Source organism: Cuculus canorus, unplaced genomic scaffold (genome assembly GCF_017976375.1).
Source record: "Cuculus canorus isolate bCucCan1 unplaced genomic scaffold, bCucCan1.pri scaffold_120_arrow_ctg1, whole genome shotgun sequence".
NCBI lineage: Eukaryota > Metazoa > Chordata > Aves > Cuculiformes > Cuculidae > Cuculus > Cuculus canorus.
The window spans coordinates 3,803-22,367 of NW_026527764.1; the positions used below are offsets into that span (position 1 = coordinate 3,803).

At 57.0% G+C, this 18,565-nt stretch overlaps 1 protein-coding gene and 1 pseudogene across 2 annotated transcripts; both read left to right on the top strand.

The window, feature by feature from the left end:
- Positions 1–16: 16 nt before the first annotated feature.
- On the top strand, positions 17–14,945 carry LOC128850616 (protein regulator of cytokinesis 1-like; annotated as a pseudogene).
- On the top strand, positions 5,400–11,101 carry LOC128850615 (hydrocephalus-inducing protein-like). Of its 2 annotated transcripts, XM_054055585.1 has the most exons (7): positions 5,400–5,919; positions 6,632–6,841; positions 7,672–7,809; positions 8,570–8,748; positions 9,268–9,398; positions 9,813–9,946; positions 10,985–11,101. In XM_054055585.1, exons 1-4 carry the CDS (start codon positions 5,839–5,841, stop codon positions 8,705–8,707), a joined length of 567 nt encoding a protein of 188 aa, XP_053911560.1. In that variant the 5' UTR covers positions 5,400–5,838; the 3' UTR covers positions 8,708–8,748; positions 9,268–9,398; positions 9,813–9,946; positions 10,985–11,101. The 2 variants fall into 2 exon arrangements, with proteins under 2 accessions (XP_053911560.1, XP_053911558.1); XM_054055583.1 differs by lacking the exons at positions 8,570–8,748; positions 9,268–9,398; positions 9,813–9,946; positions 10,985–11,101 and having other exon boundaries at positions 7,672–8,093.
- Positions 14,946–18,565: the final 3,620 nt, after the last annotated feature.

Genomic DNA, 18,565 nt, shown 5'->3' on the forward strand with positions numbered 1-18,565 from the left:
GTCGGCGTGCTGGGCGGTTTGGATCGCAGCGGCGAGCGCGGAGTGTGGCGGAGCCATGCGGAGGAGGTGCGGGCGGCACTGGGACCCGGGCAGGAGGGGCGCAAGGGAGGGCGCACCGGGGCCTGGGCAAAGGGGGCACCGAGCATAAGGGGCACCGGGACCGGGACCCAGGCAAGGGTAGGGGCGCTGGGCAGGGGGCACCGGGACACGGGCCAGGGAGGGGCAGCGGGACACGGGTCCCGGGCAAGGGGCAATGGCCAATGGGCACTGGGCAAGAGGGGGCACCGGGACCGGGATCCGGATAAGGCGGGCGGTGCAACGAGCACCGCGACCCGGGCAAAGGGGAGGCTGCAACGGGCACGGGGGCCGGGACCCGGGCAAGGAGGAGGGGCAACGGGCACCGGGACTGGGAGCCAAGCAAAGGGGGGGTGCAACGGGTAGCGGGACCGGGACTCGGGCAAGGGGGGACGGGGGATAACGGCTATCGGGACCGGGACTCCGGCAAGGAGGGGCGGGGGGGTAACGGCCATCGGCACCGGGACTCGGGCAAGGGGGGGCGGGGAGGTAACGGCTATCGGGACCGGGACTCCGGCAAGGAGGGGCGGGGGGGTAACGGCCATCGGCACCGGGACCCGGGCAAGGGGGGACGGGGGGGGGAAAGGCTATCGGGACCGGGACTCGGGCAACGGGGGGGCGGGGGGGTAACGGCTATCGGGACCGGGACTCGGGCAAGGGGGGGCGGGGGGGTAACGGCCATCGGGACCGGGACCCGGGCAATGGGGGGAGGTGGGGGTGGTGGCAACGGGCACTGGGACCGGGACTCGGGCAAGGAGGGGGCGAGCAGTGGCCATGGGGACTTGGGCAAGGAGGAGGGGGCACAGGGCAGGAGGCACGGGCTAGGGAGGGGCACTGGGCATGGGTCCCGGTCAAGAGGGGGCACTCGGACCCGGGCGGGGGGGGCAACAGGCACCGGGACCCGGACAAGCGGGGGTAGGGCGAGCAACGGGCAAGGGGCACTGGGCAAGGGTGTCGGCACCGGGAATAAGGATAGTGAGAAAGAGCCCTGGCAAGGGGGGAGCACTGGACAACGGGCACCGGGGCAGTGGGCAAGGCGGAGCACTCGGCAGAGGGATGGGGTAACAGGCGAGGGGTCCCAGGCAGGGGTCAGTGTGGATTGTGGGCAAGGGGACAGCAACCGGGCAAAGAGATCCTCGGTGGTGGCTGGTTTCGGGGTTTGGAGGGGTCCTGGGCAGGGCAATGGGGAGGGTGGCAGCAGCCACTGGGCACCGGGGCCGAGTGGTGCTGGGTGGCAGCTGCTGACGGGTGGCGGCCCCGGTGCCTGCAGCGACGTGGTGGCGGCTGAGGCCGTGTCAGTCCTGAACGGAGCCATGGCGGCTCTGCGGGACATCTGGGAGGAGATCGGCATCCCCGAGGAGATGCGCTTGGAGCGTATGGAGACTGTCAAGGGGCACATCAAGGTGAGGGGGTCCCTCCTGGGGTCGGGAGTCTATGGGGCTGGGCTGCAGCGGGAGCCCCTGGATGAAGCTGGGCTGCGAGGAACGGACTGGCCAGGTCACACTTGGTTGAGGGCACCAAGGGGGTCTCGCTGTGCCTCTGCCTTCAACGCACACAGCCCAGCTCTGGAACCCCGGTTCTCCTAGCACGGCCCCAGCAGCCCTGCCCTGCTCCCTCCTGGCTTTCCATCCCCACCTGGCTCCAATCGTGCCTGTGCTGCAGGAAATGTTGGACTTGATGGTTGCGGAGGAGGAGAGTCTGAAGCAGCGTCTCTTGAAGAACATTGCCCTGTTTCAGAAGGAGATTGATAGACTCTGCATGGAGCTCCAGTTGGACCCCTTTGAGGTACGAAATTGCTTTTCTCTCCTAGCATTCTGCTGGCAACAGTCTTCTGCTGCCTGGACTCTGGCTGGGGTTTCGGGAAGGCCAGAGCTTGCAAGGCAAATGCCTGTTCAGAATCACTTTTCCTGGCGATTGGTAGAACCAGAGGCTTTGTGGCTTCTTGTAGGATGAACACTGGGAGGTGTTTTTTAGGGAGCTGGGTGGCTTGCAGCGTCTCACTCGGTGTGTTGCTGCTGCATTTCCCCTTCCTGAGGAACATCTGAGACATAAACCCTAGTTCCGAACAATGTCTTTGTTTGAGAAGCCTTAAATCCATAAGTCAGGTCTGAGAGCTGGGGAGAAGAAATCTGACTTTTTGATTCCTCTAGGGAGAGAAGGAAAATACCATTCTGCAGATGGATAAGAATTTGCGCAACCGTATGGACGGGTTGCTGCAGCAGAAAGCAGAGAGGATGCACGAGCTGAAAACGCTGCTAGAACAAGATCAAGACTTGTGCGACCTCCTCTGCACAAGCCCATTCTGCATTGATGGCAATGCCGTGCCCAGCCTGGACGACCTGGATCGTTACAGGCAGCACTTGGCCTTCCTGAACGCTGAGAAGGTAAGTGGAGAGGGGTCTGAGGAGCTCGCTGAGGGTGGCACGCAAAGGGGTCGCTGGGTTCTAATGTTGCTCACCACCTTCTAGGAGCAAAGGCAAGAAGAGTTTGTCAGCAGTAAGCGACAAATCATCCTCCTCATGGAGGAGCTGGACCACACTCCAGACACCAGCTTTGAACAGGAGGTGGTGTGTGAAGATGAGGAAGCGTTCTGCTTGTCCAGGGACAATATTACTGCCCTCCAGGATCTCCTGAAGCAGGTACGCTGGCACACGGAGGCTGTGGAGGTTGTGGGTTTTCCGCAAGCCTGTGTGCCAGAACTTCCTTTTGGGAGCTTTTCCAAGGAGATCTTGTGAGATGCGCATGTGGCTTTGCAAGGCCCTCGTGCCCGTTGGGGCCAGGCTGTGCTGACCCTGTGCTCTCCCCACTGCAGCTGGAAGCCCAGAGATCCCAGAATGAAGCTGTGTGCGAAGAGCTGCGCTCCAGGATCATTGCACTTTGGGACAGGCTGCAAGTTCCTGTGGAGGAGAGGGAGGCTTCAGCAGTGCACATGGCTGGGTGCGGAGCCAAAACCAGGAAAGCTGTAAGGAGCATCCTGTGCCCTCGGAGGGGGGTCTGGGGCGTAGCAGCTCTGGGTTTCGTGCTCTTGTGCATTCAGCTAGAGCGGAGGAGCTGTTTCCAGCAGTCAAGTGTGAGGTGAACAGGCCAGATCCTGCCCTCACGGGTGGAGGAGCTGAGAGTTGGACCCTGTTCTGCTCCCCTTCTTGTGCTGTCTTCCCTGAGTCTGTGTTCTGTTGTTGGCAGCTGCAGTTGGAAGTGGAGAATCTGGAGGAGCTGAAGCTGCAGAATATGAAAGCCGTGATTCAGGCAATCCGGGCAGAGATGGCTGCGTACTGGGACAAATGCTTCTACAGTCAGGAGCAGAGAGAAGGCTTCGCCCCCTATAACGATGGTGGGTGCTGGCTCTTCTCACTCCTCTGCTGCCCTGCAGAAGCTGCCAAGGAGGGCTGGCTGCGCACAGCCTGCAGAGGTGTGGGCATCCCTGGCTGCCTCCTGAAAGCACTCTTCCATCCTCTCCAGAGAACTACACAGAGGCCCTGCTCGAGCTCCATGAAGCTGAGGTGGGGAAGATGAAGACCATCTATGAAACACACAAAGATCTGTTTGAGGCCGTCCAGAAATGGGAGGAGAACTGGAAGATGTTCCTGGAGCTGGAGGTATTGTCTGGGCTGGAAAATGCTCTGTCTGGCTCAGTTTTGGGTCACCAGCAGCGCACACCTCTGCCCCTGCACGCAAAGCACTGTTGGGACCGATGAGGGAGGCACTGGGAAACCACAGCGGATGGGCGAGGGGAGGGGTGCTGTGATTTGTGATGGGGCTGCGCAACAGGGATGGCTTCCACCAGCCCCTTTTCCCTGTGGGATGTACGTTGGGCTGTGAAACTGCCACATGTTTGGTTTTCTCCTGAACTCCTTTCTGTCCCAGAGGAAAGCAACCGACCCCAGTCGCTTCACCAACCGTGGGGGGAAGCTGCTGAAAGAAGAGAAGCAGCGAGCAAAGCTGCAGAAGGTGCTTTCCAAGGTAAGTTCAGCCCTGGAGACGCTGTAGTGCCAAGGGGCCTGCTTGGCGTTGGCTGAGGAGCTGCACAGCCCTCGGAGCCAGCAAGGGGAATCTCTGGGCACGGGGATGCCCGCACTGGGGAGGGCAGCCTCTCTACACTGCCCTCGTGTCCTCATCAGCTGCAGGAGGAGCTGGAAAGCCGGGTCCAGGCCTGGGAGCAGGAGCACGAGGGCATGTTTCTGGTGAAGGGGCAGCAGGTGATGGCGTATGTGTCGGAGCAGTGGCAGCTGTACCACCTGGAGAAAGAGAAGGAGAAGCAGGAGCGGGTGAGTGCGAAGCTGAGCATGCTGCCTCCTGGTCTGGAGGAGCCTCTGCTGCATGGAACACCAGCCTATTGGTGGCCCTGCCTTCCGTGGAGCAGAGGAACGGCCCCCAGTTGCTGCCCACATCTCTGTCTTCCCCTCTCTGCCTGAAAGTGGCTCTGTATCAGTTACCTTTCTTTGGCAGCAGGGCTGGTGTCTATCACTGTCTGTTTGTGGTGAGCCCCTTTCCCAGCCCCAGCAGTGCCAGAAGCCCAGCTTGGCTCTGGGTACCTGTAAATCACTCTTGGCATTCCTGTTGCTTGGCCGTGTTATGTGCTTGCTGCGGGGCCCTGCCTGCCCGCCCTTGGGCAGCACGGGGCAAGCCAGGGCTCCGCAGATCCTCTGCTCAGGTTTTAAGTGCAGATCTCTTGTGCAGCAACTGAAGAAAAGGCGCCAGATAGAGGCAGAGATGTTGTATGGAAGCACCCCGCGCACACCTATCAAACGGCGGATGCTCGGCACCACCACTCCTGGCAAAGCGAGGAAGGTAAACTGTCCGTGCCAAGCACTGTGGGCATGCTAGGACCCTGCTGGGAGTTGTCACTGGCTTCTCTGGTGCGGTACAGCCACCAGCGCTTCCTCCTGTGTGATGTGTGCTCTGGTTTTCCCCTCAGCTCAATGGCTCTTCCATCGCCGGTGCCACTCCCAACAGCACCGTTGGTTCTGGTTTGGGGAAACCATCTACCACTCAGCGGTGACTCGCTTGCCACCTTCTGGAGTGGAGGTAAGGAACCCTCTAGAGTGGGCTGGGGCGAAGAGGCATGGGCTGAGGTGGCACAGCTCCAACTGCTGTCACACTCAGCTTTGCTGCCTCCTGCTAAGCCAATTTGTCTCTACCTGCTGCACTGGGTTGCCACAGGATATTTCTGGGACCTGAGGAGGGAGAAAGAGGAGGGCAGTAACAGCATTTAGGAAATCTTCCTCTAGCTCAGATTTCTATCGTTCCTCTGTTCCTTCTGTGCCGAGCCTGGGGGCCCGGGGGACCTTCAAAACATGAGTCTGGTTCTCTATGCTTCCAGAATCAGAACTGGGCCTCACATCCTGGAGCGCTCCTGAAGCTTGAAGCTCCTCTGGCACCTCAGAGCGACAGGCAGTGAAGGAGCGGTTTGGGGCAGCGGTGCGGAACGTGGTGGCGGAGGTGACTGAGGACAAGGCGCTGCCGCGGGCTGAGCGCAAGCGGCTCCAGGTGGAGCAGGCGCCGGGCTGCAGCCCCCAGGCCAAGCTGGTGAAGCTGGCAGACGTGCTGGACAACCTGCGGGATCTGAACCGCTGCACCCTGCAAGGTACAGCCTGCACCAGGGCCAGGGCTCCTGAAGCTTGAAACTGAAACTTGCCACCTTGTCTGTTCCTGGCTTGATGAGGCGATGTCACCTGCAGCAGAGCAGTCTTGCCCAGACCAGGCAGCTGCTTGCCACAGCCCTCGATCCTTGTTTTCCAGCCACTACCATCCACTGCTCCAAAGATGGAAGGTACTGAGGAGACTGGGAGCCTGCAACGGAGGCAGTTCACGCAGGCAGAGCCCGTCAGCGTGGGAATAGAGGAGGTAGGTGGGAATCAGTCTCGCTTCTGCGTTTCCGGTGTGGCCAGCAGTTACGTAGCCCTCACTCCCGCTGGTGGCCCTCAGCGCTGCTCAAAGTGCAGCTTCGTGCCCCTCCAAGCATGTCACACAGCAGTGCTGAAGCAACTGGTCATTGGAGGGGCCGTGTGGGCCGTGTCACAGGGCTGACCAAGGACGTTACCTGCGTAGCAGATATGGAGGACGTTATTCATCTTGTCCCTAATCAAGCAGTTGATAGGAAATTTCTGCAGTAGACTTTGCTGTAGCATCTTGAGAGAGAGCAGCCTGCAAATCAGAGAGAGAGTGAAAAGCATCAGGAGTCAGATGAGCTGGGCTGGAGTCCACCCCGTGGCTCCGAGGGCTCTCACCTCCAGGTCTCGTGTTTCTCTAGAGGCAGCAAAGGGTGTTATCAAAGGCAGGTTCTGCAGCAGAGAGAATTTATTGCTGCCAGGAGGCCTCCCAATTTACTGTAAGGTAGTGTGTTAATTAATGCATTAATTGGTGAATATGGGAGAAGATTTATCACATGGTTCCTTTGCTGGAAAGTGTAGTGGATGCAGGACGAAATGAGGATGATTCTGCCTGCACTTGAGGAAGATGCCCCTCCAGCCACGTCTGTCCGTTGCTCCAAGCCATGGCTGCTCTTCTGCCCCGATTTTGATGCTTGACATCTCGGTGTCTCCTCCCTTGTCTCCAGGTTTTCAACATCCTGCCTCTGCATGGTGTACTGCTGCCGGGTGAGAGCCAGCGGGTCATGTTCACTTTCTTTGGCCACGCAAACATCGTCGCCGGCGTCATGGCTCTGTGCAGGGTGGAGGGAGGCCCCACCTACGAGGTTGCACTGAGTGGGGAGGCTTCCCTTATCAACTACGTCCTGGACAACGCAGAGATTGACTACGGCCTGCAGGTACCACACACTTGTCTTGGCAGGAGTCCTGAAACCATCACCGGTGGGTTGCTGCCCGCTTGGGTCTAAGGCTCTCTCCCCTCCCCAGCTACTTTGTTGGCTGTATGGCTTGGAAGTACAACCTTTGAGTGACACATCCTGCATCCAGGCTGGTTTTTAGTGGCCAACCTCCCACTCCCAAAGTTGGGAATTCCTCACCTCAAGCTGGTCGTCTCCGGAGGAATGTGTCCCCCAAAACACTGATCTGCTCCTAAAGTCTGAGATCTAAGGAGATGTTGTTTTTCAATGCTCTTGATTAATCACCAAAATAATCCAGGGAGGAGGTTAATTTGGGCTTCCCGGTCACTGCAGCTGGAGAGAACATCCCCGACTAATCCACGTTTTACTCATTTTCAGTTAAAGTCCTCACCGGTGGCTGCTGGCTCTGTTCGTGTTGTGCTCTCTCCTTTTGCTGTCACTGCGAGCTCTCCAAATCTTGTGTGTGGGTGCCTTTTCTGCCATTCCTTGATGCTGCCTGCTTTGTTTGGGCTGTTAGAGCGTGCCTTAAAGTGCAGAGGAGTTGTATCCTCTTGGATTTTTATCCCTGCTCTTTGTGTGGTCGGTGTTGCTCCTCTGGGTGCTGCGGTAAAGCTCTGTTCCTGTGGAGGGCGAGGAGGCACTTGTGGGTGTGAGTTCCCCAGGTTAAGCCAGGAGAGCCAGGTGCCCCCATCTCCTCTGCCCTTGCTTCTCTCCTGCATTGTGTTCATTTGCTCTCAACCCAGTGAAAGCAGAGGAATATCCCACCATCAGGCCTGTGTCTGTAACTCGCCGTTCCTCTGTGCTCTCTTCAGGGGTTTAACAAGGTTGGAGAAGCGGAGGTCACCCTGCGGAACAGTGGGAAGGTGGGATTCACCTATGCAGTGTTGAGCCCCAGCGTGGCCACTGCAGGCTGCCCGCGGCCCCGCGAGCCCCTGGTCCTGCCCAGCACGGTGAGTGTGGAGGAGGAACAAGTGCTTAAGCCTGGCCTCATGTCCCGCTGCCCAGGAGGGGCTATAGGAAAAAAGATGGGAAAACAAACGGGAAAAGAAAAGGAGAACTCCCAGGAGGTGGTGGGAGAGGCAGGGTCGTAAGCAGTCGCTGCTGGAGACAGAGGGGGCCAAGGCAGCGCAGCCCTGAGCGGCCTGAGCTGGCGGGTGGCTCTGCTGTCCCACAGCAGGTGTTGGTGGGAGGCACGAGCGCTTTGGCTGCTGTGGAGCGCGGCTGCTGAGCTCTCTGCTGGTGCCGGCGCTGGAGCCAGATGCTGCCGGCTTTCCTGAGGGTCACCTTACGCAGCTGTCCTCGACAGCTGCCTGGGAACCACTGCCGTGCTGTGACAGGAGCTGCCGGCCCTGCTGAGAGCGTGTGGGTACTTCACTCTTCTTCCACAGTGGCTCAAAAAGGAGCTTCTGTTTGTTGAGCCTGACTCTCGCTGCAGAGGGGAAAGACTCCGTTAGGGGCTGAGCTGCACTCGTGCTGCGCAAAGGGCAGTCTGAAGGTCTGTGCCGGGGGAATGCATCCCAGCAAGTGCTCTGGAAGGACATGCCGCATCCTGGTGTAGGAGACCTTAGCTTTTGGATGCAAGAAAGCTGTAAAGTGATACTTTCTCATGTATGAGAACCTGCCTTCTCTTCTCAGCATGTCTGTCACCTGAGCCAGCCCTCCACCAATCCCTCTTTGGTGCATTCCCTCCCTCTTCTCCCGTGCCTGCAGGGTTATGTTGGAGCTGGCAAGGAGGAAGCGCTGAAAGTCTTACTACCTGCCAGGAGTACCTGGTGGCTTCTGCAGGACTTTCCAGGTCCAAGTGGGTCACCTGGAGCCAGAAGAGATCTCCTTAAAAGGAGAGGGTAGCTTTCCCAGGATCTCCTTGGAGCTCCCCAGGAATATCAAAGGTGAGCACTGCCTGTCTGCTCTCCAGGAAGGTCCTCTGTTCCCACCCCACCTGCTCCGCGTCTTCCATCCCCAGGGCAGCTCACACCCACTCCGCCAAGCCTGGAGGTTTCAGGGCTGCCAGAGCAATAGTCAACCCTCTGATACTTCCTGAGTCTCTGGCAGATGAGCCTGTGGGCTTTGCCCCTGGAACCATCCTTTAGAGCCTGTCGGAGTCCTGGGAAGATGATGGCTGGGCAGAAACGCTTGGGAAAGCTGTAACAGAGGCTAATTAATAGACAAGGGTTTTGGCAGAGTTGGATTTGCATCACATTACGGGGGATGAGATGCTTCTGTGTCAGGAGGAAAATTGAGCGGGAGTGAACATCAGGATTCATAGAGGAGCAGCAGCATCTGCTTTCAGTAGGTTGCTCAAGTAGTGTGGTCCTGGGAGGGGCCACTGTTGGGCGAGTGGGACTTCCAGCTCTAATGGGAATGGTGCTGCGCCCACACTGCTCTTTGTGGGTATTTTCTTCCTTCAGGAAATGAAAAATATGAGAAGGTCCTCAAGGTGGCAAAAGAGAAGATGGAACAAGACAGCCAGAGAGATGAAGCTGTTGTTCTGGGAGAAACTGTGGCTGCAGAGCCACCCACAGACGGCTCGAGCACCATGGTGAGAACGGCTGCTGCCCTGCTTAGCACATGCCACCCTCCCCCTGTGTCATGTGGTCCTCTTGCAGCCCAGAGCAAGGCTCCCAGTGTCCTGCTGGCACTTGGGCCCTCCCTGCCCACAGCGGGCCGTGATCCTGCATTGGCTCAGTGCTGCCCCAGGGGCTGCCCACCTCTGGAGGTGTCCTCCCATAGCTATCAGGTTCCCGACTGCCCCAGGGAGAGATTCTGAAGGCCATGCTCAGGTGATTGAGTTTATGGTATTCTGTGATGGAGGGTCAGGTCCTCACTGGGATATTTGTTGCTCACAGCCCAAGGCGGACCCCATCCAGAGGAGCAGGGTGGGATCGTTTTTAGGAGACCAGCCTGTACCTTGGGAAGGACCCTTGCTAACCAGGCACTGTCTTTCATTTCCCAGTTGGAGCCTTGTCTGCAGATGCAGATGGAGCAGATGCTGCTAGAGGAACATGCCCTGGAGCAGCTGAAAGCTCTGGCCTGCGGTCCCCCAGAGGACACTGCCTTTGACCAGCGTGCTCGCTGCGGGCTTCTCAAGTTAGTAGGGGCTGCCGTACTCTGTCTGCATGTGCCCCGAGGGTAACACCCAGCAGTGCCCCCCTGCTTCTTACAGCTCTTTGTGTCTCCAGAGCTGGGCGCTTCAGGAAGGGCCTGATCCTGATAGCTTTGACATGCTCCCTGTGAGCGGATGAGTGTCCTCACTGCCACAGTGCCACCTTGAGCTTTGGATGTGCTCAGCTCCCCACAGATGCTGGGTTCTGCTCTTAGAGCTGAGGGGGCCCAGTGCAGAGCATCAGGCCCTTCCAGACAGCACAGACGCCATCCCTGCTGACCAACTCTGAAAGAGGCAACTCAAAGCTGACATCTGTTTTCACCTAACAGACCACACTAAGCCAAAAGAGCTTAGGATGGCACAGGCTGACAAACCCTAGATCAGATGGCTTGGATGGTGGTGGCACTGCAGGGCTTCCCTGGGTGACTTGGCCCTTCCCTTTGCTCTGATGTGATGAGGCATGAACATGGTGGGGTCCAATCCACGAAGAAAATGCTCTGCAGAGCTGCTAAGTTACGTGCTTTCCTGAGCAGGATTGCTCTGGAAAAGGACATTCCCATGAATCCTGTGGGGATTAATGAGTGTGTTTACTGGTGCTGCTTCGGGGACAGGTCTGGTTGCAGAACAGGGAAGGTTTCCTGTGCAGGCAAATCTTATTACAAGGTCCTGAAGCACTTTCAAGCTTGGCCTGTACATCAGGCTTAGCAGTTTCATTTGAGCCCAGTGGAGGGCCAGGGGACTTATCTAGGATGGCTTGTTGTAGCGGAGGAACTGTGACCAGTATCCATTTTAAAGCCTTGATTTTATTTTATTGTCCCATGGGTAGCTGGGAAAACCTTGGACCTACAGTCCCCGTGACTTACCAAAGTCTTATTACCAGGTGACCAGGACTTTGGTTTCAGAGGCTTGGGTTGAGTTTTTAGAGCAGTGAATGAAGACAAATCCACTTTATTTGTTTCTTCCATCTGCTTAGAAATCTGTCCAGGCTGTGGTTTAAGGATTGTCCTTACTTGTCCTTTCAGAGCTGAGCTGCCTGAGTACATCCTGGACTTTGGCTACGTCATTTGTGGTAGTACCCACACTCACGTTGTGAAGATCACCAACACCGGGCGGTTTCCTGTGTCCTTCTGCACTGGCCGAAGGGTCCTGCGTAGCACAGGTAATCACTACTGGTGCGATTTCACGTGGGCTTGAAGGAGCTGTCTCTGACAGATTAGCTTAAGCCACTGGACATGGGGAGCTTTTTGAGCGCTTGTTTGTCCACCTTTGTCCTCCTTGAGACCCTCTGCTTTGTGCTTTAGAAACAGAGTTCTCCTGGGCAGCGGTGCCCAAAGACCTGGCCTGCCTTCACTGTAGGGCCCGCATGGGGCGACTGCCTTGGTCAGCTCTCAGCATCTTCTCTTTGCTCCAGTGAGCAGCATCTGCATTTCCTTGTGGATTCTCTGGGCTTGTGCTGCAAACAGATGGACCCGTAGTGGTTGGGGAGTGCTTTGTTCCAAGTTGATAATGTCATGGCCTTCTGTTTAGCCTTTATTGAGAAAACAGCCTGTGAGGTCCTCTGTCGTGCTGAACAAGGCTTCTGAAACAGGCCTCAAGGTGAGGCTGCAGTACCACCAGACCCACTGTGTCTGAAGGGTGGTCAGGTGTCTCCTCTAAGTTGTTTTCGGGGTAGCATACGGCGTGGGGGGAGTTCAGCTGGAAGTTCTCCTTTGGAGAGTTCTCTGCACTCTCCCCTGGGATGACTGATGAAGAAATGACTGAAGCCTCTCAGCTGATAGGTGTCCTTTTTAGCAGGATTCTACCTGTGATAACCCTTTTCCCTTGTGCTGTGACAGGGAAGAAAGAGTAGTGGGCTGCTCCACGAGTGCACACCTATCAAACGGCGGATGCTCGGCACCACCACTCCTGGCAAAGCGAGGAAGGTAAACTGTCTGTGCCAAGCACTGTGGGCATGCTAGGACCCTGCTGGGAGTTGTCACTGGCTTCTCTGGTGCGGTACAGCCACCAGTGCTTCCTCCTGTGTGATGTGTGCTCTGGTTTTCCCCTCAGCTCAATGGCTCTTCCATCGCCAGTGCCACTCCCAACAGCACCGTTGGTTCTGGTTTGGGGAAACAATCTACCACTCAGCGGTGACTCGCTTGCCACCTTCTGGAGTGAAGGTAAGGAACCCTCTAGAGTGGGCTGGGGCGAAGAGGCATGGGCTGAGGTGGCACAGCTCCAACTGCTGTCACACTCAGCTTTGCTGCCTCCTGCTAAGCCAATTTGTCTCTACCTGCTGCACTGGGTTGCCACAGGATGTTTCTGGGACCTGAGGACGGAGAAAGAGGAGGGCAGTAACAGCATTTAGGAAATCTTCCTCTCGCTCAGATTTCTATCGTTCCTCTGTTCCTTCTGTGCCGAGCCTGGGGGCCCGGGGGACCTTCAAAACATGAGTCTGGTTCTCTGTGCTTCCAGAATCAGAACTGGGCCTCACATCCTGGAGGGCTCCTGAAGCTTGAAGCTCCTCTGGCACCTCAGAGCGACAGGCAGTGAAGGAGCGGTTTGGGGCAGCGGTGCGGAACGTGGTGGCGGAGGTGACTGAGGACAAGGTGCTGCCGCGGGCTGAGCGCAAGCGGCTCCAGGTGGAGCAGGTGCCGGGCTGCAGCCCCCAGGCCAAGCTGGTGAAGCTGGCAGACATGCTGGACAACCTGCGGGATCTGAACCGCTGCACCCCACAAGGTACAGCCCGCACCAGGGCCAGGGCTCCTGAAGCTTGAAACTCCTCTGGCCCCTCAGAGCGACAGGCAGTGAAGCCTGTGCAGCTCCCCTGGATCTGCTTGATCTCCGTGTCCCCTCTAACTGTCACTTCTTCCTGTAGCTTGGCCAGGCTTCAACTGCCAACCACGCGGCTGCGAAGAACCCCCGTTCTAGACTGAAGGAGCAGAACAAGGAGAACATGTTCCAGCTGAACGGAACCACCCTGAGCGGTGGGTGCACTCCCACAGCCCCTGCCCAGCGTAACAACAGTGTTAGTTCTGTTGCCAGCACCTATTCTCAGTTTGCGGTAATTCACCTCTTCTAAACCTACCTCCTTTCACTGGGCAGCACGGGGGGTGTACTCCCCGCTCCCAGAGCAGCCCCGGGGGGCTCAGCTCTGCCACCCTCCCAGTGTCCCCATACAGAGTGGCTGTTCCTGCCAGCACCACAGATCGGTTGGTTCTAGACTGAGAACTTAAAATTGATGTTTGGTGGCTGAGACTGAGTGCTGTTCCCCTCGCAGAGGCCCTGACCAGGCACAAACACCCCCCTGATGATGTCGGGGGCACCTCCCACCCCCACACAGGGGCAGAGCTGGGGGCTGCTGGAACGGGCCCGCTGCGGTGGTGCAGCCGCTCTCTGGAGATGTGACTGTTTCCGGCTGCCTGAGTAAAGCCTCCCCTGTGGTCAGAGTCCCTTGTCGCAGGGGTTTTGGAGGTGGTGGCACTCCCCAGCCTGTCTGAGGGGCTGCAGTGCAGGGGCCTGGGCTTCCCAGGACAGCCAGCCTGCCCGCTGCAGGAGGGAGAGGGACGTGGGCAACAGCTTCTTCTTCTTCTGGGAGACTCACGGGCTCAGAGTTCTTCCTTAGCTCCTCCATGCTTCAAAAGAGGGCAGGAATACCGTAGCAGGAGTAGGTGGGGAGCCCAAACAAATCAGCAGGAGTAGCCTGGCCTGCCCTCCTTGCTGGCCTGGAGGCCTTCTCTCTGTCCCTTCATGCCCATCTCCTGCTTCTTCTTTCCACAGCGCGAACTTTCAAAGGCTGCCAGTAGCTCCAACGTCCTGAACTCTACCAGCACCCACGGCTTCTCCTGAGGTGCTGCCTGCCCAGCCCCAGCTGCTTGTAGGTGTAGTGAGTCCTTGTTCCGGCAGAGCCTGCGCAGCTCCCCCCGCCTCCCAGGCTGCGGGGTTCACCTCTACCTGGGTCCTGGGCACTGCTCCGGCCTGGCGCCCTGCGGGGGAGGGAGTTCCTGCCCCAGGGACACTATTAAGAGCAAGTTTTTTTTCATTTGTTGAGTTCTTGCCAATGTTTGTGATTGAAGATTCAAGTAGGCTGTTATGTTAGGATATTGCAGGGGGGAGCCCAGGCTCCTGCTCCTGGTGGTGCTGAGCTGCAGGCACTCTGCCTGGCCAAGCATGCTCAGGGACAGACAGGACCTATTCCAGAGAGCTGCTTTCAGCGCTCTCCTTTGCAGGCGTTTTTCCCTTCCTTTTCTATAGCGGTTGTCCCATCAGCATCATCTTTTACTGATGCCACAGCAGGTTGGGTCAGCGTGGGCTCACTTTAGCTGTGGTTCCCTTACCCAGCTCTGCTTGCCCCACGCACTGAACTCAGACTGGCTGTGATGCAGAGGGTCTCGCCTTTCCCCTCCCCCCCCCCCCTGCTGTGAGGCTGTGGGTCCCCAGGAGTGGAGGAGCAGGACCCTCCCTATGAGGGGAGCTTGCCTTGCTTCCTCCTGGAGCATCGCTAGCCGTGGACACTGTGTCCTGCTGCTCCCTTTCCCCATTCCCAAGCCTGGGGTAGCCACGACCCAAGCTCCAGTTGCATGAGGCACCTTCCCTGCCATTCGGAAGGGGGAGCTTGTCCTGCCCTGGGGACAAGGAGGTATGACACAGCCCTTGAGCACAGCCTGCTTCCACTGTCTGTCTCGGAGCATGACTTACTTGCACTTTGTTATCACTACAGTCCCGCCTTGCTGTTATTTATTCTCTATGTTCTCTCTCTTTGCTCGAGCTCTGTAAATACTGTTAATGAGAAGACTAAATAAATGTTTGTGTAAATAGCTGCTGGTCTGTGTGTGGCTGGGGGGGGCTGAAGCAGAGGGCGGCAGCGTTGGGCATGGCTTTAGAATTCTGCAATGGTTAAGGTTGAAAATCCAGTCCATCGACACAACCCCCCTGTCCCTGCTGGATCTACACCTTTTGAATGTCTCCAGGGCTGGAGACTCCCCCACTGCCCTGGGCAGCTTCTCCCAGGGCTTCGCCACTCTGTCAGCAAAGACATTTTCCTTGTATCCAATCTAAGCCTTGCCTGGGTGTAACTTCAGGCCGTGGGGCTGTGGCAAGCTGGGAATATCCTTTGTAGGCAACACGAAGCACTAGCCTAGCTGTTATGGAAAAGTAGATGTAATAAACACCTTCAGTCCTTCCTTGGGTTGCCCTTTGCAGTTGGGCAGGGCCTGGCACTGGCCAGGCTCAGGGTTGCCCGTTCCGTTCCCCTGGGGCTGAACGCAGCCCTGCTGTGCCTGGGGATGCCTGCCCGCCACAGGGCCAGAGTGGAGCTTTCTCATCTTCCTTGCCATAGCAGTGGGGTCCTCATGGCTCCAGCACACAGACGTAGGTGGTCCAGGGCCCACACACCACCTCCTCTGCCCACAGCCCCTCGGTCACCAGGAACTGGACACGGCGTGGCTGGTCAGAGCTGGCATCGTCCTCACGCCCCAGCTGCCCGTATTTACCTGCAGACACCACGCTGGGCCATGACGTGGCCCTGGGGCTGCTGCCCTTGTGGGGCGACAGCTCCCCAGGCAGCTGGGGGGAAGGGAGGAAATGTGGGAACAACCTCCTCACAAATGGCTCCAGCCAGGAACCTGGAGAAGTGTTCCGCTATGAAACCTCACAGTCGCAGCCAGCGGTGAGGGACGTGAGTACTGCCCCGATGTGCGGGACGCCCACAGTGCCGTCCCTCTGCAGCCCAATCACCTCCCTGGACACTCTCTCTCACAGCGGCGCCGTGGCATGGACATCAAGCAGATGAAGAATTTTGTCTCCCAGGAACTGAAGGGATTAAAGCAAGAGCATCGCCTGCTGAGCCTGCGTAGGAGCTTGGGCTGGGATAGTGGGGAGGAAGAGGCCCTCGGCCGCTGCAGCAGCTGCCTGGGCTCCGCAGGGATGCAGGGGGAGTGGAAGGTCCTTGCTCGTCCCCAGGAGTGGCAGAGGCTGCGAGCAGTGGGTGGGACAGCAGGGGCTGTTGGTCCATGCGGATGTCTGTAGCGGAGACGGGTTAGGGACTCAGGCTCCTAAGTGCCCATCTCTCTTGGCTGTGCAGATATCGGTGCCTGCGAGTCCATCGTGAAAAAGAAAACCAAGCAGGACTTTCAGGAAATGATCAAGGCTGAACACTGCGAGTGCTGTGTCCCACATCTGTTGCTTTTCCAGACCCAGTCCTCGCTCCCCTTCCTTCTGCTCTGAGCCGCTTGCCCTGGGCCTGGGCAGCCCCATGCCTGGGTATACCCTATGCAGCCACAGTCCTTCCTGATCCTTTGTGCTGGGTTGGGTCTTGAGGTCTTAAATAGGGCCCAGCATCTCCCTCAGAGGGCTGACGTGTGGTCGGGTAGGCAGCCCAGCATTGCAAGCCTGCCTCATTCCCTGGGGCTCAGGGAGGGAGCTGAGCATGGCCTCCGGCTGGAGAGAGAGCCCTGGGGATGGGGGAAGTGAGGCTGCGTCTTCCCCCACCACAGCTCTGCTGGAAGGCTTCGACATCTGAGAGAGCACCAGCTTCATAGAGGAGCACATTGACCGGCAGGTGTCCTTGCACAAAAACGTGTGGTTTTGCCCCCAAAAATCAGTGTTCTGACCCCAACCTCGGTTCTATGGGCACTGAGCAAAGGAGGGATCAAAGGCGGGGGTCTGGGAATGGGGGCTCTGGCCCCCAAAATGGGAGTTCTGATCCTAAAACTCAGTGTTCTAGCCCTGAAAATCTGAGTTCAGGCCCTAAAAATCCGTGTTCTGGCCCCAAAATCGGAATTCTGGCCCCCAGAATCCATCTTCTAGCCTCAAAGATGGCAGTTCTGGCCTAAAACAGTGGTGCTCTGGTCTAAAACTGGTGGTGTGGCCATAAAATCTGGTGCTCTTGCCCCAAGATTACTGTTCCTGCCCCAGAAATCAGAGCTCTGACGCCAAGTATTGGTGCTCTGGAGCAGAACTAGGTGTTCTGACCTCAGAAGTCAATGTCCTGCCACCCAAAATGGGAGTTCTGGCCCCAAAACCAGTGTTCTATGCACAAAAATGGGAGTTCTAGCCCGAAAAGTCTGTATTTTGGCCACAAAAACAAGAGTTCTGCACCCAGTAATTTTAGTTCTGGCCCCAAGAATGGGAGTTGTGGCCCAGCCAGAGGGCTGTGGACACTGAGAAAAGCAGAGATCAAAGGCAGAGGTCTGGGAATGGGGGCTCTGGTCCCTAAATGGGTCTTCTGGCCCTCAGAATGGGCCTTCTGGCCCCCAAAATCCACTTCTAGCATCAAAAGTGGCACTTCTGGCCCTAAAAGTTAGTGCATTTGCTCCAAAATGCATGTTCTGGACCCCTGAATATCCATGTTCTCTCCCCAAAAATCAGTGTTCTGGCCACAACAGTCAGTGCTGTGATGCCAAATATTGGTTCTCTGGGCCAGAAATAGGTGTTCTGACCTCAAAAATCAACATCCTGCCCCCCAGAATGGGAATTCTGGCCCCAAAAATGAGTGTTCTATGCACAAAAATGGGAGTTCTGGCCCAGAAATTCTGTATTCTGGCCCCAAGAATGGGAGTTCTGATCCCAAAAAACCACTGTTCTAGCTCTAAAAATCTGAGTTCTGGCCCCCAAAATGAGTGTTCTATGCACAAAAATGGGAGTTCTGTCCTCGAAAACTCCACTTCTAGCATCAAAAATGGCAGTTCTGGCCCCAAATAGTAGTATTCTGCTCCTAAATCTGGTGTTCTGGCCCCCAAAAATCAGTGTTGTGGATGAAAAAAACCAAAAGAGAGGTTTGGCCCCCAAAATGGCAGTTTTGGCCCCACTCAGGGAGCTGTGGGAACTGAGGAAAGGAGAGGTCAAAGCAGGGAGGGTCCCCTCCCTGCCCAAAAGCATTGTGCCCCCCCAAAGCCGTGTTTTGGCATCAAAAACACTGCTCTGGCCTCAAAAATCAGTGTTCTGACCCCAACATTTGGTGCTCTTGCCCCAAAATGGGTTTTCTGCCTGTAAAATTGGTGTTCTGGCCCCAAAAGAAACGGTTCTGGCCCCGAAAAATCAGTGTTCTGACCCCAAAATGTGGTGTTCTTGCGCAAAAAATGGGTGTTCCTGCCCCCCAAAATCAGTGTTCTAGCCTCAACTAGGGGCCTGCGGGCACTGAGCAGAGCAGGGATCCAAGCCCAGGGTCTGGGAACGGGGCTGTGTCCCAAAAAGGGGTCTTGTGGGAACAAAGATGGGGTTTCTGGACCCCTAAAGTCTGTGTTCTGGCCTCAAAAATGGCACTTCTGGCCCTAAAAGTTAGTGCACTTGCTCCAAAATGCATGTTCTGGACCCCTCAAGATCCATGTTTTGTCCCCAAAAGTCACTGTTCTGGCCACAAAAGTGAGTGTTCTGATGCCAAATAGTGGTGCTCTGGACCAGAACTAGGTGTTCTGACCTCAGAAATGAACATCCTGCCCCCCAAAATGGGAGTTCTGATTCTAAAAATCAGTGTTTTAGCCCTGAAAATCTGAGTTCTGGCCCCAAAAATCCCTGTTCTGGACCCCAAATGGGAGTTCTGACCCAAAACAGTGGTGGTCTGGTCCTCAAACTGGTGTTCTGGCCACAAAGATCAGTGTTCTGGCCAAAAACATACAGGACCCTGC